Raw genomic sequence first — 24,204 nt, 5'->3', positions numbered from 1 at the left:
GACTTCTGTTGGTCGCAGAGGCTGAGTTGAGATCTGCTGAACTGAGATAACATTCGAGAGTCACAAAAGTAAAATTGGGAGTTGTATGAGCCGAGATAATGTTCGTAGGCCTTAGAGGCCAAAGTTGGGAGCTACATGAGTCGAAATAACATCCGTAGCTCACAAAGGTCAGAGTAGGGAGCTGCACAAGTCGAGATAACATCCGTAGACCATAAAGTTCAGAGTTGGAAGCTGCACAAGTCAAGATAATATATGTAGGCCACAAAAGTTGAAGTTGGGAGCTTCATGAGGTGTAATAACGTCTGTATGCTACAAAAGCTAGACTTGAGAGTTGCACGAGTTGTGAGTCGTAGTTGGTCATGTAGGCCATGTGCTGAGTATCTTGAGGAGACATCGCTGCACCCTATGCGAGGTGCATCATTTCACTATATGCTCTACGCCATTGCACCTCTTCAAAGTGCATCATTATATTGCTTCGTAGGCTGCTTTGTTATTCCACAATGTATATCGAGATTACGTAGGGCACATCATGATTTCACAAGGGATTTCATTGCAATGAGCATCAAGGACGATCAATATTGGTCGATGACAGTCGACGAATAGTGGTTAATGGTGCACAATAGTTGTATGAGTGGGAAGTGTTCATCTGGTTTTCGATATGGAATAATACTAAAATTAAGTTCCTTCTCCTCTAAGCTTTAGGCTTCCTTCATTTCAAGGCTTAGATCCCTCTCTATGAAGGAGGTAGGGCCTATTTATAGAGTTTAGGAGAGCCCTCATGATAATATGGAAAGAATTCAGACCACACCATCAGATGACTCAAAGAAAACCTTTTAATTGAATGACATTCTGTGAACATTTTAGTGCCTTAATGGTGTCAAAATTGAGCGATCTTAGACTTATTTTAGATTTATCTCATAGAAACACCCGATTTGATCACAACCTTTTGAGATTTTATTGCATATATATCTATCTATCTATATATATATATGTATATATATATATATATATACATATGTATATTATATATATATAAATAAAGAGAGAGAGAGAGCGAGTTGATTGCACAAAATTTAAGTCGGGTTCAGTCAAACCCGATTTGTTGTTGTTCGCCCTGGTAGTCCCGAGCCCATTAATCAATCTTCAGTTCCTTCCGGAAGATCGAATCTGACGGCATTGAGAGAAACGAATTCTCCATCAACCCATTGTAGGAATTGATGAGAACAGGCCTAAAGCCCTCTGCCGTCATCTCCGGTCTCAACCCTAGTAAACCTCTCCAATCCCCTTTCACACGGGCATGGCTTGGCGTGGCTCCATCTCTAGGTCGATCATCTCCGTTGCGCGTTCGTCTCCGTCTTCCTTCCGATCACCGGCTGCTCTACCACGTCTCCGCACTCCTCGCATTCAACGCACTCGCCTCTTCTCTGCCTCGAGGTGGAAACCCTATTCCTCATTCTTTTTCTCGGTTAGAAATTATTTCCTTAATCAACGCTTACTCTGTAATAGGGTGCCGTCTGAGCTAGGAAGCGCATCATCACTTCTTCCCCTGCATAGCGTGATCGCCATTCCGCGACTCACCTCTCACCTCTCGGTCAGCGCGAGGGCGTGCTGTGAGCTGTCTCAGGGTACCTTTCGCCGCACTTGTCAAGATCGCTAGGTCTCTTCTTTTGAGTCTTCGAATGACAACTGATTTAGGATCTGCATTGAATAGAAAATAATAAATTTTTATTGAACGGATGAAATATGATTGGATTGTAGCATGTATGATAATTTATCCCATTTTTTTTGTGATTTTGCTGCTTAAGTTTTGGTTGATAAGGGGAAATTGGGATTTAGGTAGGAATGGAAAGGATGGTTGACGCGAGAGAGAGAAGCGAGGCTGGTGGAAAGCCGGAGGGTGACGCGGCTTTCTTATTGATGTAGGTTTTATTCTTTTCCCGATCTTCTATTATCATTTTCATATTGAACACTTTGGACAGATGAAATGCAGTTAGGCATGTTCGTATTATATAAAATATAAATAATAATGCATCTCAATATCACAAATTCATTACATTTTCAACATACAAATTATGTGGTATCCAAAATTTAAGAGCACATCCTAGTTTTTATGACATTGTATTAAGATGGTGTTAGGAATGTGTCAAGTTGGGGCATTATCTAAAACAAAAATGTTTATTGCTGCATAATGTTTAAATGGCGTAGTATTTGTTTGCAATGTATTTTACTTTAGTCAATCTGATTGAAGGCTTTAAATTTCAGTTGTTTGTTAGGATACCATTGTTGTTCTATTCACATATCCTTTTACCCTTCTACATTATTTGAAAATCATACATAATTAAGGATCAAATTTTCCCTTTTGATTATCATTCTGTTTTAGTAATTCAATTAGCATCCGTTTCGGGTTTCCAGGATTGATCACTGAAGTGAGTTATTTACTTGAATTTATTAAGTATTGATATTTTTCTAGTAATTTATTTTATGTAAAATTGAAAAGTTTTTCTTTTGATACATGTAATTCATGCCTAAAACTTACCTGTTAATTACATATTTCCATAAAATCGTGTTTTCTACTAGTGTCCAACCTTTGCTGTATGCTTTGCCCTTCAACACGTATGCATTAAAGGCCTAACTGGTTGTCTGTAAGTGAAAGGAAGTGACACTTCCCTCTTTTGAAAGTAAAATTTGATGAAGTCACTTATAAAAATACTATTTCAATGCTCAACATAGAATTTATTAAGTATTGATATTTTTCTAGTAATTTATTTTATGTAAAATTGAAAAGTTTTTCTTTTGATACATGTAATTCATGCCTAAAACTTACCTGTTAATTACATATTTCCATAAAATCGTGTTTTCTACTAGTGTCCAACCTTTGCTGTATGCTTTGCCCTTCAACACGTATGCATTAAAGGCCTAACTGGTTGTCTGTAAGTGAAAGGAAGTGACACTTCCCTCTTTTGAAAGTAAAATTTGATGAAGTCACTTATAAAAATACTATTTCAATGCTCAACATAGAATTTATTAAGTATTGATATTTTTCATATATAGCGTTACGTCTATGTTGAGCATTTATATATAATGAAAAACCTAAGGGCTGATTTTATTGAAATAAAAAAGGTACATAAATGTTGTATGAGAGAGCCCCATGGAGGCACCCTACCCATACGATACCAAGTACAATACTACCTCAACAAAAAGATACAGATAGACTCAAAATATTTAAAACATGCAGAAAACAAGTAGCTAGGGATGAGCCAGTTTAGTTTTGCATCTTCCTCTAGTTTTAGGAGCAGAGTCAGATAACCAGATAACAAACTTTGAAGAGTGTCGTGCCATTGTCAGGAGTAACCAAAGTATCATTCATTAAGTTTCCAAGTTGGAGTGTGCCCCCAGACTTCTTCTTTTGCTGAGAAGTGTAAACCTGTAATTCTTCATTTGAAGATTGACTCATGTGATCCTCGGTCTGATTAGATATTAGAACTACAGTAGTAGAACCACAGTAGAAGGAAAGACAGTCTTTGCCACAGTGATAGCTTCCAGTGTATGTGAAGTGTGAATTGTCACATCTGCACCTGATGCTTTTTTAATATGAGCTGCGGGGTTATCCTGACTTTCAGTCCGAACATTATCAATTATAGTATGATCAGAAGAAGGGTTCCCAGGGGCAGACACAATTTCCTGTCTTGTGATGATTCTCTCCTCAGGTTGACGTCATCAGGTTTGTTGGGAGCGCGTTCAGGCACGTGGAGTGCGCTAATAACATGTTCCTGCTTTTGACTATTGGTTTTCAAATGTGGGTATAATCTGAAACATTTCTCTTGCGGATGTCCAAACATCTTACAGTGTTTGCAGTAGTAAGGTTTTTGTTCCATAATGATTTTTTGCCAATAACCATTGTGAGCAGAGCCAAGTCAGATTTCTTCTACATCTGATAGTGTAATATCTCTTTCAATCAAATTCTTTGCAATAGAGGGTCTTGATAAATGAACTGTAGGTGTGTCTACCTGCAAAGGTTTTTCAAGGATAATCCCAATTGCATATAAGATAGGTAGGTCAAAAAATTGAAGCTTGAGTTCATGTAATGAGAACCAGATAGGCACAATTAGGGGTTCTTGACTAGGATCAAAATCAGGGGTCCATTTGAGCAATTTCATATGATTTCCCTCAATTGTGATGAATTTCTTTGAGAAAATCATTGTGTAATCTTCTTCTATGCTCAACTGTATCATAACATGACTTCTGTCAAAAAGACCCACCTGCCAAGCCCTAACTAACTTGAAATCTTCAAAAATCTTTTTGATAATCTCCATATTAGAGCAACCTAATTGGAACTTTCCATTAGTAAAAAATTGTATTTTCCTGTACGAGTTGAAATTTCAGCTTCAGAGAAGATTAGTGTTGATTTGCTTGCCTTTTTCTTTACTTTTGTTGATGAGATTGCAATCTCTATGTCCTGCAACAAAATCATGGTACATCTGCGGGAACATCGGACTATCTGCAAAGTGGAAAGGAGAGTTGCATTTGTGAACTAATATAGCATCAGAGGGTTTGGTGGATTATCACCGGCGAGGGCGGCGGCGTAGGAAAGTCCTGCCATTAAAGTGCTTCACACAAGCACAACAGGAAACAACTGGTGGGGCTTACCTACTGCCACCGATGAACAAGACCCAGGTTCGAGCGGGCGCGAACGCGTCGTCGTTGAACAGAAACCCAAACCGAAGTTGTCAGGAAACTGCACATACGCGAACGATTGAACTAGCTGGACGTCGGCGTCGAAATCGAAGGTGCGGAAGCGAACGTGTCATCGTCGAAATCGATAGACGCAGACGTACCGTTGGCGCCGAAGAAGGACGCGAGCCGACGAAGCAGAAAGCGAGCGAAGCGGAAAGTCTACGACAGAGACGGGGTTTCCTTCGAGCGACAGTATCAATCACGACGGAAATTGCCAGTCGAAACCCTAGCAGAGCTCTCGTCCGTCATTCTTATGTATGTATATATATATTATTTCTCTGTGTAGGTTGTACATCTGTCCAATAATTCATTTGAAATTTATTTATGTAAGAATATATGCCCGTTTATACATTTGTCAGTTTTACTACAATTTCAAAAAACATATGATCAGCTACTTCGTTGAGAGGACGTCACTTCTCACTTCCCCAACAACCAAATAATTGACCTGCCACTTCTCATTCCTTCATATTTCTCAGTTATTGCATGCTAATAAGTAAGGCTTAAATCATAGCAAAGACATGTAGTAAACAATTCTGGAATTCATCTCCATAAAATTTTTAGTTGCCAGGGAACGTGATTCAATGAGGATCTAATTTGGTTCTGCCATACCAGTGTTCAAAAATGCTTTCAACCTAGAGCTTAAGCTTGTAGGCAAATGTCATCCACTTGGCATTTCTATAATAAAAGATTTTTTACCTTTCCGATGTGGGGCTAAACTCAATTCTCCAATATGCATTAATCTTTTCTATTTTAATAAAGGTACTCCACGTCGAGTATAGCTCCTCTCTTATTCAAAAGTTTTTTTTTTTCACACCATTTAATATTATACACAAAGAGCTATGATTAAATTTATTTTCAATCCAAAAGCTTGAATCTATGCATGAGGGTCAACAATGGGATGCTTTATATACCTTAACATTTATTAGTAGCCACCACTTTGTGTTGTGCAACATCAAGTGTGATGTTGTTGTTCGAGGTGATTGCGATGGAAACAAGGTCATATGTTATCGCATGCATTTTGCATGAATTGATGAAGGATTTTCATATGGTGTGCTTGCTTGCTAAAATGGCGGGCCTTAGCAGTAAGGGACTGTAAAAAAAGCTCATCTTTCACAGACAACTTATGTTTAGCTTGCTAAGAAGTTTATGTTTCGGTTCCTTCGTTAAAAGAGTTGAACATCAATTGTGTGGGTGCATGCATGCATGCACACCTAATAGAAATGCATTTGTAATTATTTGTTAAAAACTCACATGATTCATTTATACTGTTTTCAATGCTTTGGCATAATATATTTATAAAAATAATTAAATAAAATCAATGAAAATTATATGATTTTTTGATTATTATGGTTTTCATTATTCTTATATTACGTTGAAGCAAGATAATATTCAAGCTTGTTCGATTGTATGCCTTGCTTATTCAATTGCTAATAAAAAAAAAATCTGTTTTATCCGAGAGTTGATTGGTTCTCCTAACATATTGATTTGTTTGCAACCTTATCCTTGGAATGTATGACTTGTTGCTTGTTCTAACAAAATAACAAGTCGCAAGAAAGAAAGTTTTGTTTGGGTTCTATATGTTTAACTTAATAAGCTTACATGCTATACCTATAAATAACCATATATAGATACTATACTGTCTATTGCTCTAAACGATATGTTTTTATAATGCTCTTTTCTAGCAACAATGTATTTATATATGTAAACTTTGTTTTAGTTGTTTTCTTTTGCTCATCTCATGCATCTATTCAACTATCATACTATCCATTTTTTGTTTAACCTATTTTGATTCAAGAAACTGGGATTGGGATTTGATAGGGAAGAATGGTAAAGATGGGTGATTGAAGAGAGTGGTCAACTTTCTGTCAGGCGTTTCATGCTGCTATTCAAATGCTGTATGTTTTCTTCATTTTTATTCTTGAGTTTTTCCATGAGGTTCAATTGCAATAGGATATTGAAAATTTGATTTATTTGAAAAAACAAATAAACTGAGAGAGATTAGTGCTTTTTTCCCAAAATGCTTAATGAGCCCAAAGTGCTTTTTTCAGCATGCTGATCTTGCTTCTTGTTTAGAAAGATTAGTGCCCAGCAATTTATAATGGAAATAATTAGAGCTTCTTTATTTGTCACATAAAAATTAAAATCTTTTAAGTTGAAAAAGAATTGCAATATATTTGAAGTGTCTCTTAGGAAATGAATTATATTTTTTTAATCCTGTAGAATGATTGAATGTCTGGCACTTCTTTTGATAATGCATTGCAACTTTTGCTTTGGCTTTTGGTGGTGACGAGTATTTTTCTACCATGCTATCCTAAAATACTGAAATGTGAAAATCAGGTTTTGGGGTTGCTGTTACAACTTTGCGTTGTTTGTCTACTACTCTGATATGGTAGTTCATTTTATATGAGAGACTACTCTTTGCAATATTTTGTACAAATTCTGGGTTTATAATATCTTGTGTGATGGAGAAGGGCGGGCTATTGGCAGATTAACATGTTGGATAACTGCTTTCAATTGCATTTGATAAGCCATAAATTTATCAGAAATTTGGACTGGATAATTGTGGGTAGGGAGAAGAAGGATTGGCCTATTTAGAGAAACGAATGAAGAATGACTCATAGCTTCAAATTTATTGGCTGATATGGTATTTTTCATGAGTCATGATTATTATCCGAGAAGTTACAATGAATTATTTGTCAAATGGAATGTTGGAAGTCTTAGATAAAGTATTTTAGGTTGGTTATGGTTGGAAAATTTTTTTACTTTTTATTTTACTTTATTTTTTGCTTCAGCCCTGAAAGTGCATCCAAGAAAGTGCTTTCTTATAAATTTTCTGTTTTAATAGGCTCACGCTTGCTGTTGCTTCAGCTTTAAATATGGAGTTTCGCTCATATTTTTTCTTGCATTTCATGTTTCCAGTTTCCCAAGCTTATTTATTTTATTGGGAAAAACTCCTCTGCTGTCATTGATGTTTTAGCTAACTTCTCAGCACAAAAAAACAAAGTGCGAGTGCATGATTGTGGAGTCTGGTGGTGGAGGCTCTGGTTGTATTTTATAAGCATGAAACTTCTAGCTCGTTATATAGCCTGGTGCTTTCCCCCTTCTTCATGTTAAAAGTCGAATCTTGATTTAGAAGCTTTTTTTTTTTTGTTAGTTTTTTTTTTAGGTATGGATGTGTTATTGGTTTACAATTTCATTAATTTTTCATGTTCTGGTACAGCAATGGCCATGTATTTTGTCCACTTGGCGAAAGTGGTTAATTTGTTTTTTGCTTTTGTGGAATGTTGAAGATACAATCCTACGTCTAGACTCTAAATTTATCTGTATAAACTTTAGCTTTTAGAGATTAATGTGAATTATTGTAGAAATTTTGTTGGCATATATTTTTAATGAAATTGTAAAGATGAAGAGAGTTTTAGATGGGTGAAGAAATAGTATTTTCACCAATAATGAATTATAAAGGGATTAAACATTGTGGTAAATACGGGGAAATTAAAGTTATTAGTTAGTTTATGAATTTTTTGGAGAATTTTAGAAGACAGTCTCAGAAAACTGAAATTTTAGAGAATTAATTTGATTTTTGGCAAAAGCGGTTTTTATGTTTGGGATTTATATATCAAGTCAGTTGAGGAGAAAGCAAAGGAACTTGTTTAAGTGAAATTTACCTTAAAGTTATTAAATATATATTTTTTTCTTTTAAAGGCACATGATATTGTTTTGATGAACAATAAGGAAAAATTGTGTCAAGATTTTAATTTTCAATGATGGATGATAAATCATAGCATAAATCTCTCTATGGCATATGTTGCAAGACACCTTATTTTAAACATGACACAAGATATTAATTATTAAAACAATTAATGAAATTACAAATAAATATTAAATTAAATGTGACATTTCTAGTACCTAATAATTATGGATGTAACTAAAACCCCAAATGTGTACCGTAGAAATTTTGAATGGCAAAATACAAGTCTGAAATAGTGATTGTGATGACAAAGGCGAGAAAGGATACCTTTTTTGAAGCCTTATCAAGCCCTTCTTTTTTTTTTGTTTTCTGAGGCTTGCGAGTTGAAACCTTGCAAGGGAGCTGCATACCATGTTGAAGCAGATGAAGCTTGCGTTTTACAGTGCTGTGCCTGTGATGCCTTAGAGCCAAGCAGATCATCTAATAGAAATAAAAAATTGAGTAATAAATATTATGATCTTTAGCTTTTAACTTTAAGCTATCTAAATTAAAATAACGTGCATTGTGGGGGTTATATGTCATTTGCTTTTGTCATGCATAGCACAAATAACACATGCTGTTCCGAATCGGTGTCGCGCCATGAAGATGGAGTAGAAGGCGTGCCACGCTATGCTATGTGCCATAGTGTGTTATTATGCCAAAGTGCGTGCTATTGATACGTGTCAATTTTTTTTTTTAAACGATTAATGATGTTTGTTAGAGCATTCAATTAGAATAATTGAGTCTGAAAGTTTTGAATCATTGTAAAATTACATCAAAGTTTTGCAAATAAAGATAGCTATATATGGGCGTACACGTGAATATGATAGGAATGAAATTAGAGAGTAAATGTGGCAAAGTGAGAATGAATAAATGTTTTGACAAAATATATACTTCTATTATAGTGATATTAGTTTCTATTAAACAGTTTGCGTTCACACTCCCTCTCTAACTTATGCATGTATATATTAAGCTTGTTATATAACTGAGAAACGAGGACTCAGAGCTTTGGTGAAGGTATTTGTCACTAGTTTTCAAATAAAAACATGAAGAGTAACATTCTTCTTTATCATGTTAAGGGGAGAGAATTTAATTATCCTTTTCATTTAGTAAAGATGCCCATTCATATGATTAAGTGAGATAAATCCACATGTTCTCAAAATATATGCTCTTTTAATTAAAAGAAAAAATTCCTAAGAACCATCATATAGGCTAACAATTCTAACAATGTTCGTTATGATCTGCATGATTTGTAGAGTATGCATCATTTGGTGATGTGTTTTATTAGGTGAAAGACTTACTTTGAGGTAAGTTTTATGTTTTGTTATAAGGAGAATATAGATGAGCATATCACTTGTAGAGTTAAAATTTGGTGATTAAAATTAGGTGCATTTACGTACTACACAATTCTTATTTATTTACATATTTATCACCTAAACATTCATATTTACATGCATACCACTTTGGGTGTTGATATGTAAATATATAAAAATTGTGTAGTATGTATGTAAATTTCCCTTAAAATTGTCAACTGGCTAGGCAGCGGGCCACATTCTATATTGATTCCACTGCTGACCAAGATAGAAAGTCATTGACAGCCAAATTAGCATCAGACTAATCTTAATCTTTATAAATTTAAAAATTTGGGAGAATAAAGAATGAATTGAAAATTAGAGAAGGCCAAATATTGGAATATGAATTCATGCAATAAAAAACAAAAGATATACTAGTAGGGTGAGATAGATGATCATCAAGAAACATATTTTGATCAAAGATAAGCATCTTTTCGTCCTTTTTTGCAAAATAGATTAAAACTCCGCATACTTCACCCTGCAGGTGTTCGATCTATGCATTTATGAAAGAAAGTCCATATCACAGAATTATTTTATGTTGCCTTTTATATACTTGAAGGCTAATTAATGATCTTGATGTTTAAATTAATTATCAATTGCAGGTACTTGAAGGCAGAAATATTGGCTTAGGAAAAAAAGGAAGCCGCCAACGTTCGAATGACACATTGGAGTTGTTTTGGTGGCTTTAGGAGGGAGGAATTCCTCAAATATAGGCATCTGGTATTTTGATAAAAAAGTTGACTTCAATTTGAGTTAATTCTCGGTGAAAAATAATTTGTGTAATTTATGAAATGTTTGCAGATGCTATTTTCTGTTTGTGTTATTTATTTATTCCCAAGACAAACCAGTTTTGTGTTTTTGTTCTTTTGATAAATCATAAGAGTTCTGCTTTCACTCCAGGTTTCGGAGTTCTAAGTTCAAGAACAACTACATGATTGATATGGTATCGTCCAGGAAGAACTTACCTTGGTGATACAAGTTTATTTTGGGTCATTTACATACATAACATCCAATTCTTATCTATTTACATATCTATCACCGAAATTCTACTCTTTACATTTATATCATCCAAATCTTTCTTATCACTTAAAAAATCACTGTTTTAACTTCTAAAGGCGGCATGTGTAAAATTGAAGTTCATGTTTTGAGGCTTGTAAATTCATCAGATTTGAGTGGTATGCATGTATTTAAATCTTTCTTTTGGTTTTATGCCATCGGTTCACATTTTTGCCATTTGATTGGTTCTGTTTTTCGTACTAATTTAGATTTTCTTGGCCGTAGGATTAACCTATTTTAATACCCCCCCCCCCCCCCCCCCCCCTCAAGTAAGGAAAACTATTGTATATCCTTTATAAATAAGAGAATTTTTTTTTATGAGGAATGACTAATCAATAATTCAGATTATTGTTCGCATTTCACGCTTAGTGTTCCTCTTTTTATTTTACGTTCTATTCTTTAGGTGTGCTTCACGAACAAAAATATATGTGGTCTTATGATTTTGAGCCCAGCAAAAGCAACTGTAATTTGCGCCATTAACATTCTAATACACTGCTTTTGTAAATCTGTTAAATCTTTGATCTCTCAAATGTTCTAAAATTATTTCGTGAATGCATGCAAATATTTACTAATCGTCTCACATTCAGAGAACTGTTGTATATTACTTCTTATTGTTATTGCTTTTATTACGCGTCCCTTCCCACGCTATAATTCTTCTCTAAATTAATTTGTAATTTAGACCTAAAAATCTCGCTGATGGAGTCTACTTATTTATTTGTATGTAGGTAAAGAAATATATTTTGAAAAATAATATTTTTTTTTATCGAATCAAATAATTATTATATTTAAAAAGGTTTAGAGGGTTTTATGAAATTTAAGGTTAATGTTTATTTCAATCACATCTAACTGACGAGTGTAGCTAATTTCATAATTTAATGATGTGCTCTATAGGTTCAAGCAATCGAATGTGAGATAAATCCAATCAAAACATATTTAATCATTGCTTAATCTTATATTTTTATTTGTAAAATAAATAAAAAAAACTTAATATTAGCTTTTAAAAACAAAAGTATAACATTTAAAAGAAATAAAAAAAAATAAATGAAAGTTTAAATGAAAATCCAATCAAACGATGGATTTAGAAATCTCATTGTTTATTTATTATTTATTATTTGTTATTTATTATTTATTTGGGGGCATTGACGTACATTTTATCTAATTTTTGGTCATTTACATGTCGAACATCTAACCTTTAAGTTTTGCGTTCATACCACGCACAAAATGTTATTTTTTTACAAAATCGAACACTCAATTAATATTTTTTAACTACCAAATTAAATGCATTTATATGTGTTACGATCAAACTGTTAAAAGTTTGATAAAAAATGAAAAATATTACTCGTGATATTATATCATGAATTTGCGATATTTAAGTGAGAATTTGAAAAAAAAGTGTTAGATTTGGAAATAATAATGTTTCTGGTGATTTGTATGTAATTGCTCTTTTTAACTTATACAGTGAAACATGCATTCATAAGCAAGATGACATGTATGTAAACAATTGAAGTGTAGTGGTTGGATATGCAAATACATAAGAGTTAAGGGGCATGCATGTAATTTTTTTTATTTCTTTTTTGACGCTCAACAATTGAATCACCAAGTTGCTCTAACCGCGAGCGACTGATTTTGGAGCCAACAGAAAAATATTACCTCAGGACTCCTGATATAGAGCTACGTTCGGATTGGAATATTCAGCTGTGTTACCAGAATATTTTATCTGCGTTATTTGTAAAAATGATGTGTTATTCGAGTATTATATGGTGTTATTCAATTAATTTACTGTATTATTAGAATATTTTTAGAGCTAAAGTGTTATTGAAATATATTTAGGTCTGTGTTATTCCAATAACATAATGAAAATTGAAATAACAAGAGAAATATGCTCAATAATATAGCCCCAAATCAAATAATGCAGGAGAATATTCCAATAATACCTTAAAATAATCGAATAACATCATATAATGTTTGAATAACACAACATTTTAACAAATAAAATAGATAAAATATTCCCCTAACAAACCGAATTCAAACAGAACTTTAGCTGAGTGCTGATGTAATATTTTTTCTCACCTTTTCTTAGGTGGTAAGAAGTCGAGCCTGCAACTGCTTCTCCCGGCGGAAAACTAAGATTTGCTAGCCCTTTTTCATCGGCTTCTCTTCCAACGAATATCTTTTTCCCCTCTTTGCATTTATAATGGTATGCAGCTGTTTCGATTCGAATTGATATAGCGATCAGCCATTGACGAAATTTACTTATTCTTCTCTTTCTTTGGGTTTGATTTGATGCAAGATCCGGTTTATTCTGCTCCAGAACAGGCAGGGCAAGACCCGGCTGGCTAAGTACTATGTCCCCCTCGAAGAATCGGAGAAGCATAAGGTCGAGTATGAGGTAATCGTCTCCCATTTATGTGTACCTTAATTTGTTTGATTTGTGGAAATACGGAATTCCTTCTTCTATGTCTCTCTTGCGGTCTCTCTAAGGGACGGACAACTCGGTTTGAGATTGTTATGCGGTGTGATTTCCATTTTTCAGGTTCATCGCTTGGTGGTAAACAGGGATCCCAAGTTCACCAATTTTGTGGAGGTCAGCGTTGTACTTTCTTTTTTGTTGATGAGTCTGGAATATATTCTCTCGTATTCTTGTTTTTCGGGGATCTGATATTTGCAAGATTTGGGGAAGAATGTTCAGCGTCTGCCTAATTTGGATTTTTTGACAGATTAGTGTCCTTGTAGAAGCAGTGCTGGGAAATGTATTTTTCCTTAGCACGGGTACTGCTTATGAAATCCAGCCAAACATAACAAACATGCAAGTTCCGTGTGGATGTATGAAATTCTCGGTTTAAGGTTCAATTTTGTCTTCGATTCTTCTTAAGTCCGGCTTTAATAAATCTAGCTTGGAGATAATTTCAATAAATTCGGATTTACTAAATCCTACTAACTAACGCTAAATTCTGCCTGTGGCCAACACCCCCTAAAGTAGCGGAAAGCCAGAATGACGGCTAAAATTTAATTAGATATGGTACTTTGGATTAATTAAACAATGATTAAGCGTATCATTCACTATTTTAGGTGATATGAAGAATTTAGAGACTCAATAATGATGGACTACAGGCTATTAAGATATAGTTAGATAAGATGGTTTTAGATATTTTTTATTTATTACACAAAAGAGCTGGGTTGTAGATTAGGGCATATGGAGTAAGGGTTGGTACTTAAATGGGAGATCTGTCTATAAGATATATATTTTGAGAGTATGTTATAGAAATTTAATTAGATTTTAATAAATGAGAATGAAACTTTCTAAGGTGATGCATGGATATGATTGTTAGGGAATAAAGAATCTTTGGCATACAACTTAGGGCCTGTTTCTGATAGCTTTATGCATGCTTTGCTTTTCAGATCGTCACCATAGTTTTGTTTGGGGAATCACTTTCTTATTGGTTTTTATAAATTTTTGTGGTAGAAAACTGTTTTTTTCAACCTGAGCTATTCAAGCGTGGCGACTGCCACAAAGTCTTAGTCTGACTTTTTGAAAATAAAATAAAATTATAATAGCTACAGTAACTTTTTGAAAAACAGTTTTTTCTGCAACAGCTTCACAATTATTTCTTCAAACAGCTGCAGCGGCCCAAACAGACCCTTAGTTGTGGTTAAAAGTGAGCGTTGCTAAGATAAAAACTTGTTTAAAGTGTAAGGGTAGACTGCCAAATGAATTTTCTTAAATTTTAATAGAAAAATAATTGGATGCATGTACAACAAATAAATACTTGATAATTCATGTAGAAGTTGCTCTTAAGAAACTTTTTTTATATGTCATAATTAATATCAGCCATCTATCTTCTTGTATAAGGTGGCATCTAGCAATGACGTTGAACTAATGTTGATATGTAGATCAGAAGTTGTTAGTTGATCAAATAAATTACTTTCCTTAAATCTATGGAAAGAAGGCAAGAGTCTGAAATCAAATGGTAACAAATTGATTTAAAATATCTTTGAATTTCAATAAGAATTTGAAAATAAATAAACCAACAGAGACAAATTAATGTACACAAGGTTAGATTTTCATTATATCACTTTTTCACCAAAATCATATGCTGTCCAATATCAAATTATATAGAAGAAATAGACAAGGAGTAACTTACCGAAGTAAGAAAAATTAAGCTTCATGCCTGTGCAAGGAGATAAATTTATGCAGAATTAAGCAGTCTCACTTGTATTAAACTCGAAGGAATCATACTTGTAACCTGCTTTTACAAAATTTAAACTGGGAAATTATTCAAGCTCCAAAGTTATTAATTACATTCCCAGAACTCTATTTATAAACTCTCTAGCTTAGGTTAGTAAATAAGGTTGGCCAAGATCTTTGTTGTCTTAGTTTTAAGTAAAATTTTTAATTTAAATTTATGTCCCAAATCAGCCACACTTGACCTGATCAAGTCCATTGCAATCCCACATTTTTTGATCCAACTGCAAACCTAATTTCAAAATTTGCAAATCTGCTCATACGCAACTCTCACATTTCTACAACTCTATAACCCCACAAGTCTCTTCCAGGCCTCATAAAATAGTGTGAAACTTACACTCCATGCTTGCGCTAGCAAGTCCAAAGCCTTAGTAGGAGTTGCATGCCCAACATAGCTTTTTATTTTTTAAAAAATAATTCCAAAACCGCCAAACCATTACATTAATTTGATCACCCTAAAAAATCCTGATCTATCGAAAGTAAAATTTTAATCTTAAACCCAACAGTAGTTCAAAACAACCATCAATCCCTTAATATTCCATATAATATGAAGGTATAACATGATCCACCATAACCTCCTTTTGTGATAATTAACCAAAACTAAATAAGTATTGAAATTTTTCCAAAAGTTATTAATTAACCTAAAGCTAGAAATTAAAATAAAACTTTTCTTGGTCGATTTAACCATGTTTTAAAGACTAAACCGGACCGACCGATACGATTGTGAACCAATCATAGGCTTGATTCTGGTTCATATAAAAATTATATCCTGCATCAGACAAATTTGAAAGAATCGTTCGATTTGAAGGAGCCAACCAATTTGTTCAGTTTTGTAAAACAACACTTGGTTCATCTCTTGAGCTTTTAATGAATATGAATCAATTATCTAATTAGTTGTAAACAAGCTTGTTAAGTTTAAAATATAGTCTTTTGGTTTTTGAAAGTTTTGAAAATTCTTTTATATGATATAAACTCAAATCAACATACAAATTAAGACCAATATACGCCCACTAATTAAGTGTGCTACAAGCTCTTATTCTTTTCAAGTTTAAAATTTGCAATATTTACCAGTTATGAGACTATGTGAGTTGTGTGAATGATGATAGTCATGAATAATTAGGCGGTAGTTTGAAAACTGAGTTGATCCATGGTACATAAATCGGGCTGACCTGTGAGAATTGGGCTCTAATAATTGATAAAATATATCATGAACTTATTTATATTTATATTTTTTTATTCTAAATTTTTTTAATTTCAAATAAATTTATTATACATAATTTATAGATATTATGTTATTTTAGGTCATATTTAAATAATTTTTAATTTATTCTGTTAATTGTTTCAATTCCCAATTCAACCTCAATTCAACTTTTGAATCTTCAACTTTTCTTTTTTTTTTCAGTTCATTGTTCAGTTTAGTTTTTAAAACCTTGAATGTACCCTTCTTGGTCATCATCAACATACTTATAAAATACAAATTACAAATAAAATGAATCGATTAATGAAACTAGTTTAATCAATGAAAAAATATAGTAACAAAATAGAAATCAATGTTTGATGTGATGTTTCCAACAAGAAGTAACATGGAGATTTTTTTTTACATATGCATGGTTCGGACAAGCATGCGTCTAAATTTAGCATATGTTCTTTATAAAGCAAAACTTTGCATATATTATACATCACAGGCAAGTATGCCTCACCAATAATAATGTCTCTGAAATTTACCATTAATAGCTGACACAATATCATCATTTAAAATAACTTCAAGAATAAGAAGATTGGATGCAAACTCATATAAAAGAGGTGGAAAGAGAGTATAATCCATGATATTGGAGTCAGTGAAATAAAGTTAAATAAAAAACATTGAAAGTAGATTTAGAACAAAGGTTTCAAATGTTTAAATTTTTTGCAGGTATTAGTTCTAATGAAGTTCTATATTTTATATTTTCTTCATCTTTCTTGCATTCAATTTCTCAAAGCCTTTATGCATTATGACTTAATCATCATGTTTAAATTCCACATACCTCCCATTCATATTGAGAGAAAGCTTGGAATTATCATAATTATTAGCTAGTTTCTTACAAGTATTCTCATGCAAGTCACGCATATGCTGTGCAAATGTTTGTGCAAATGTGCTTGAATAAATTCTAGAGGAGGGTCAATAATATTGATTAGCTTCGTAGGCTGACACCTTGTAACAATCTCATATAAATTTATGCCAATAGAGATTATTGACAAATGACTTATATTGAAGCTCAGTCATATTTCATAAAATTGATTAGCTTTAATATATAGAAAAAAAACCCAAGTAGCACTAGGGTTTTTATCTGGAAAACTGTAATAGAGAAAAATACTCAGTCCATACCCAGATTTAAATGATCAGCCAAGTAAATAGAGATTATAATAGTATGCCATGCTCTTCAATTGAAGAGGATAAGATGACGAAGTAAAGAATAATTTTGAAACCACCATCACACGTGATGTGGGAACATTTTTATTAACATTTCAATAGAAAGTAGAATTAATTAGTTTGGTGATGCTCTTTTAACTACAGGAAATTAAGCCTTACCTTAGATGGTGTATACTTTGTGGTTCATTGGTGGAAGTTTTAAAGGAGTTACTTTACTGGGAATAACTAAAATAGAGATTTTGTTAAACTTTTTCATTTATTTATAAGCTTTCTTGTTTAAGCACTCCCCTCGGGAAAATCCTTTTGTTGCTTGTGTGTTAGTTCAATGTAATTAGGTTTACCTAATATTTTTCTCTAGTAAATGCTAAGCTATGAAAAATTTTGCAACGAATTTGAGTTTATTGTGATTTCTGAATGTTATTATACTCTTGAACTTCATTTTCTTTTCTTTTATTGCAGTTCCGCACGCACAAAGTTATATACAGAAGATATGCTGGGCTTTTCTTTTCAATGTGTGTTGATATAACCGATAATGAATTAGCATACTTGGAATGCATCCATTTATTTGTGGAGATATTGGATCATTTCTTCAGCAACGTATGTGAGCTGGACTTGGTATTTAATTTTAACAAGGTTTGTGGTCTTAATGTTTTGATCTATCATAATCATGTCATTTTTATGGATAATTGAGGGAACACTCACCCTTAGCACTGAAACTTTTTGAGAATTTTTTTCAATTGCATTCGTTGCTTTCTTATAAAAGATTCTATAAGCTTATTGGTCAAGTATTATTTTAAAGTGCGGGTTGTAGTATTATTTCCCTGGTACTCACTTTGTATTTTTTAATATGTTTGTGGATGAGCTTTCTAGGGTGTGTTATAAAAATGATAATGTTTTCTTATTTTCTTTGGTATGCTTGTTAATTCGAGCTTATTAGAAAGATAGTGATCTGACATTTTCATTAACGATCACTATACTTCAATGTTGATCAAGGTTTATCTGATATTGGATGAGTTTATTCTTGCTGGGGAGCTACAAGAAACAAGCAAGAAGGTTAGTTTTCTTTTGATTTACTTATTTCTATCCTTTTTTTGATACATAATGTTCACACATTTATTTAGCAATTGGTTTCATTAAATCTGCATTTGCATAAAGGTTTCTTTTCAAATTCACAGGGCATTCTTTAGTCTGTTCGAATTATTGCAGGCATATGTTTGGTAAATATATTCATGAATTATGGGAAAAGATCATCTTACTTTTTCATATTAATGAATGCCTGTGGATGTGTTTAGTTATGGAATGTAAATAGGGTTGACCCCAACTTTTAACAATGTACCGTGAAGCTGTTGCCTATTTGGCATCATATTTGTTTCTTATTTTTGTTTTTATTTTTATTTTTTTATTTTTAAAAATATGTTTGATTGGTATAATTTTGAGATGCTTTTATTATTGTTTTTTTTAAAACAAATCAATTTATTTATAAAAAACATTTAAAATTCTTAAAAAGATGTTTTGAATGTTTTTAAAAAGAACAAGCTCATTCAAACATGTTTTAGTTTAAATCAAAATATAAACAAAATAAATTACAAAAAAAAGTGATCCCGAACGGCCCTTAAAGCTGGCATGTTTTGTTTCCTTAAATTTTGAGATATGGAGTGCCAAGATGTTCTAAGAATTAGTGAAATGATTTAGAGTGCCAAGATGTTCTAAGAATTAGTGAAATGATTTAGGGCATGTGTCAAACACTATCATCAAAGATATAGCTAGGCTAAAATCCTTTTAAAATTTTTGGGAATTTACTTACCCTTCAAGTCAAATTATTTCCTTCTCTTTTATTCTCTCTCGAATTATTCTTTCTTTCTGAACTAATTTGGAAAAGATATTCAGTAAATAGGTGAAATGAAGAATTACTTGTTTTATGTCTTACCATGAAGTTACATGAAACCTTGATTCTATCATTTTTAGGTTTTAGTCTCTCTTAATTTAGTTGTATTAAAATTGATCTTAATTTACTAGAACTAAATAAATATGCGAAAATATGCCACTAAATAGGACGCAATGGAGAAAAACGATTCATGTAGCCGACCCCACGTATTTAGATTAAGGCTTTATTGTGTTGTTGTTGTTGTAGTCTCTCTTAATTTAGTCTTTATCCAGTTGTTTCTTTCAATGAATTCAGTATCTCTCATTCTCACATTTTAGATCAACAAAGGAGGTAGGAGGCGGGGAGGTGGGATGGTGTTGGGGTTGGAGAGTAAGTTGATTGATTAATATCATTTTTTTTTTGACGAGGAAGTGCACCAGAAAGTAGATATCTCTTCTTTAAAGCATCCCGTACGGTAGGGAGAAATTGTTATGAGGATTGTTGTTGGCTGAGAGATAAATTATTGGTATATTTTTCTCCTTTTTTGAGCTGATCTCATCGTAATGCATGGAATGATAGTTGACTAAAGGTGAGATGGAATTGTGGATTCAATTATTAGTTATTGGTGTTTCTTTATGAATTAATGCTTAGGTTCTTGAGTTTTTTATGTAATTAAAGAATGCAAGATAAAATTAAGCAAATCAAATATAGAAGTCATAGATCCAAAGACAAATTAAACAAATGTTTGTCTTCTTTTGATGCAAACTAGAAAATATCATAAAGTCATGCCAAACATTAATTTAATGATTGATTAAATTATGAGATTCAATGATAAAATTACTTAATCACTTACGTATTTGTGTTTATTTTCTTAATTATTTATTTTAAGCTAAAATGAGTTGAGCATGTTCAAATAAGAAATTTATTTGTGCTTGGCTCGTTTAATATTGAGCTCAAAATATATATTTGTGTTTGTTTTGCGTACTTAACAAACAATTCCAACATAAACTGATCATCAAGCCGAACACGAGTTATTTGCAAATGACGAGTTTTTTTTTGAAAACTCTAATCCTTGAACTGTAAATCTTTGGATGATCCAAGAGCCCTCGTATTTTTTGAACTCACTTTTAATGCAATTCCTTGTATTAAATGTAGGTTTGGCTGCAGCTCTTGGAAGATCCAAGGGCTACAAACGATGGAAGATCTAAGGGCTGCAGCCAACGACTTGTGCAATCACTTGTGCTCATCGGTTACTCCCTCAATTTTATTATTATTGTAATTGTAAACTGTTTCATCGATTGTTTAATAGTTTAATGTTTTAGTGATTAGGATCAAATATATGTCTGAATTTCCTTAATCCTCATGTTATTGACACCTTTATTTTATCCTCTTTGTAATAATACCATTAGAAAAGGCAGGAAATAAATTTTCATATTTATTTAAGCTATAATGAGTTAAGATGATACGAATCGGTAGGCAATCTCTCTCAAATTTTAGCCCTAAGACTCCAGACAACAATCTCATTCATAACCCTAATCCTAAACATATTAGTCTTATTTATACTACTACTACTACTAATAATAAGAATAAAAAAAAAATAAAAAAAATAAATAATAGACTAAATTGCCCTTAGGCTAATAAAAGAAAAAATTGTCCTCAAGCACCGGCGTAACAACAATCCCTTCCTAAAGAAGCACCTTGTCCTCAAGGTGGATAAAAGAAAACTGTTGTTGGGTCAAACTGCTCTGCCTCCTCTTCACACATTGTGAAAACATGTAATGCCCCAATTTTTGCAACGGTATTCTTGGGTAAATTTTTCATCACACTGATAACATAACCATTTTGCTTGGTTCTTTTGAATCTCTAACTTTGTAAAGCATTTGTTGCTCTCAATTGCGACTCATTATTCATTTCCCGGGGAGCCTCCCTCTGAACTTAGACTGTTTGAGTTTTTGGTATCATTATGCTTATAGCAGTTCAATATAACACCCCCTGTGTGTACACCCCCTGTGTGTTGCCTCTATTAGCCCGTTTCATTACATTTCTATCTTCAACCAACTGTGCCAATTCTATAAATTTTTCCAAGCCCACGATCTCAACAGACGAAGTGCTACTTGTATGTGAGGCTTTAAATCCTTCATGAAATTTCCCTCCAATATTGCTTCAAACATCCCTCTCAGTCGTCCTATATTCCACGACAGTACCCTTTTGAGTAAGACATAATTGCTCGTGTAGATCTCCTTTCTGAATGACTCAGAAAAGCTTTAACAAATAATCCTTAAATTCCTCTCATGAGCAGATTGAGTATATACTCTCCCTCCACTGGAACCATGTTAGTTTTTTCCTCCAAACATGACACTTCCGTCATGAGTTTCTCCTTCCCATTTAACCCATTCACTACGAAATATTGTTATACCCAGTACACCCACCCATGTGTGTCTTCCACCCTTGAAGATCGACATCTTCAACTCCTATCCCTAATATTTCTACCCGAACTTTCTCTCCCTCTGGTATTTCCCTCCATGTATCTAGGGTAAAACTCTCCCGTGATCGTAGTTATATCCTATCCTGGTTTCACTTATTTCTTCTTTGTGCTCCTTCATACCCTTTGCAGAACTCCTTCTCCATGTTCGGTCCAACCTCCTCCACCAGAAATCTCCAATCCGCCCCCCATTGGTGTCATGTTCCTTTCGTTCGATCTCTTTCCCTTTGGATTTAGCCAAGGATTCTCCGGTCAACCCTTTGTCAAGGTTTGCAAAATGAATCATCGGCAGGGTCTTAGATTGCATCTCAATAAGCTTTTTCATCATATCTTCCAAGCACTCGAATCAACCCTCAAATCGATTTTCTATGTAGTAAAATCTTTCTTCTATGGTTGAGAATCTTTTCTCCATCCTAACTTTAAGTTGTCTTCTTCTTCCAATCTTTCTTTCAAAGCATCCACTTTCCTTATTTCCATTTCTCACGGTACATTTTTGAACAAAGAACTACTGTACTTTGGAATCCTTTTAATCACTTTCGCTTCCCCGATCGTCAGAATCACGTCCTATACCAATTCTATTATATCTGTACAATGAGCTCTACCTCTTACCACTGTCCCATATGATTGGAGGGGGATGGGAAGAGTCGGAGACGGAAGAAAGTGGAGAAGTTTTGGTCTGATCGAAGAAAGGATGTACGCGATCTCGTCGTCGTCTTCACATACAGCTCTTACTGTGACTGTATCACCACTTCCCAACGAGCTCTTATTGCAACTAAATTGATATGCAATCCTTTGTTGGTTTCCAACATGCTCTTATCACGATTGTATTAGGGCGCAGTACAGGGTGAGATGACCACAACAGTGATGGAGGCGCTTGTATGCCACGATTATGTACGTGGTTCGGTTGTGAATGCGTTGCGACAAAGAAGCTTGTACACTGCGATCCCTTGTGTACACAACTATCCTTCTTTGTTTTCTAGATCGAATGCTCTGATGCCATTTGATACAAATCGACATGATTTTCCACATAGAAATCGGGGCAACAAATATTTTATTCCACGAACACCAAACAACACTATAAAAATGCATAAGGATAAAGATAAACACCTACAATTCAAGAGGCAGACGATCTCTCTCAAATCATATAATTTGAGAGTTGGAAAATTTCTCCCAAATCCTAACCCTAAGTAAGACTCAAGATGACAATCTCATGCATAACCTTAACCCTAAACATATTAGCCATATTTATAATAATAATAATAATAATAATAATAATAATAATAATAGACAAAATTACCCTGAGACTAATAAAAGATAAAATTGCAAAATTATCCGCTCACATAATCTTATTTATATGTTAATGAAGTTATTTGAAATGTGCGTGCAAATTTATTGTTTAGAATGCATATATAAAATTGTATATAGTTTTTTTAGCTGAAAAATACGAAAGTATTTGTATGAGATTGAATTGTTATTTGGATGACAATGTTTTAGTAAAGCTAACTAGATAACAAAATAAGAAAAAAAATATTAAGATATTGAAGGAAATTGAGATTTTATTTAGTGCCATCTGAGAATTTTTGCGTACATTATCTTTTTAATATTATGTATTTGATCTTGTGATTCATATATCTAATGAAACGAACAATGAATGATTACGCGTAGGAAATGACTCCACCTAATTAGATGGAGATATATGAGTTTGATTATATCCATTTGATAGATAAAGCCGTTTATTATTGCTCATATCTCAATGCCTTATAAATTTTGAATGACTATATTCAAAATATTCTAACTACTATTTTAATAATATCAATGACTTTTTACTACTTCAAATCTTGTTCATTTAAAAATGATGATGAATGGTAAAAGATGTATGAGAGTAAGTGGTGCTATCATTCTAAATTCATTTATACTCCTTAGCTCCTATATAGATAGATAGATAAGCTATCATCTTTTTAGTGGGATGAGACTCACTATCATCACCTATTCCACCATTCATTTAATATTTGATTGGCTAGGATTTAGGTTGTGTTTGGTGCAACGGTTTGGGTGCAGCACGGTGTTGCGCAACTTTATTATGCCGTTTGGCGCGGCAGTCGCTCTACGGTGGGACGCGATTTGTCCCGAAAGCGGAACGCTAATGGTAACCTGCGGCCTGGCTTCCTCGTTCGAGTTTTTACCGCAATACCCTACCCGAAACATTTCGCTCGTGAAAGAGGTGAAAACCTGCGTTCGAAAATCTCCTCTCCTCCACTTCTCCAACGGCTTCCTCCTCCTCTCCGACTTATCTCACACTACCCATCCTCTTCCTCGTCTTCTCACAAGTTCCCTAC

General features: G+C 33.4%; 2 protein-coding genes across 5 annotated transcripts in view; both read left to right on the top strand.

The window, feature by feature from the left end:
* The first annotated feature begins 1,131 nt into the window (after window positions 1-1,131).
* Window positions 1,132-10,712, top strand: LOC110032733. 4 transcript variants are annotated; one of them, XR_002294875.1, is made up of 4 exons: window positions 1,132-1,434; window positions 1,507-1,625; window positions 6,553-6,629; window positions 10,416-10,712. XR_002294875.1 is itself a non-coding variant. In XM_020736465.1 (3 exons), the coding sequence occupies exons 1-3, from the start codon at window positions 1,298-1,300 to the stop codon at window positions 10,421-10,423; spliced, it is 264 nt and encodes an 87-aa protein (XP_020592124.1). In that variant the 5' UTR covers window positions 1,133-1,297; the 3' UTR covers window positions 10,424-10,448. The 4 variants fall into 4 exon arrangements, 2 of the variants coding, with proteins under 2 accessions (XP_020592123.1, XP_020592124.1); XR_002294874.1 differs by lacking the exon at window positions 10,416-10,712 and adding an exon at window positions 1,837-1,919 and having other exon boundaries at window positions 6,553-6,574; XM_020736465.1 differs by lacking the exon at window positions 6,553-6,629 and having other exon boundaries at window positions 1,133-1,434; window positions 10,416-10,448.
* A 2,193-nt stretch (window positions 10,713-12,905) lies between these two features.
* Window positions 12,906-24,204, top strand: part of LOC110032720 (AP-2 complex subunit sigma) — a 13,006-nt gene continuing 1,707 nt past the window's right edge. The window contains exons 1-5 of the mRNA XM_020736446.1: window positions 12,906-13,066; window positions 13,160-13,258; window positions 13,403-13,453; window positions 17,982-18,155; window positions 18,516-18,575. Coding sequence (XP_020592105.1) covers window positions 13,064-13,066; window positions 13,160-13,258; window positions 13,403-13,453; window positions 17,982-18,155; window positions 18,516-18,575 — 387 coding nt within the window. The 5' untranslated portion in view covers window positions 12,906-13,063. The remainder of the gene's footprint in view (window positions 13,067-13,159; window positions 13,259-13,402; window positions 13,454-17,981; window positions 18,156-18,515; window positions 18,576-24,204) is intronic.

This window comes from Phalaenopsis equestris, unplaced genomic scaffold (assembly GCF_001263595.1).
Source record: "Phalaenopsis equestris unplaced genomic scaffold, ASM126359v1 Scaffold001013, whole genome shotgun sequence".
In the NCBI taxonomy this organism is placed as follows: domain Eukaryota; kingdom Viridiplantae; phylum Streptophyta; class Magnoliopsida; order Asparagales; family Orchidaceae; genus Phalaenopsis; species Phalaenopsis equestris.
Note: the sequence above shows the minus strand (reverse complement) of the source record. Positions and strands in the feature narration are given on the sequence as shown.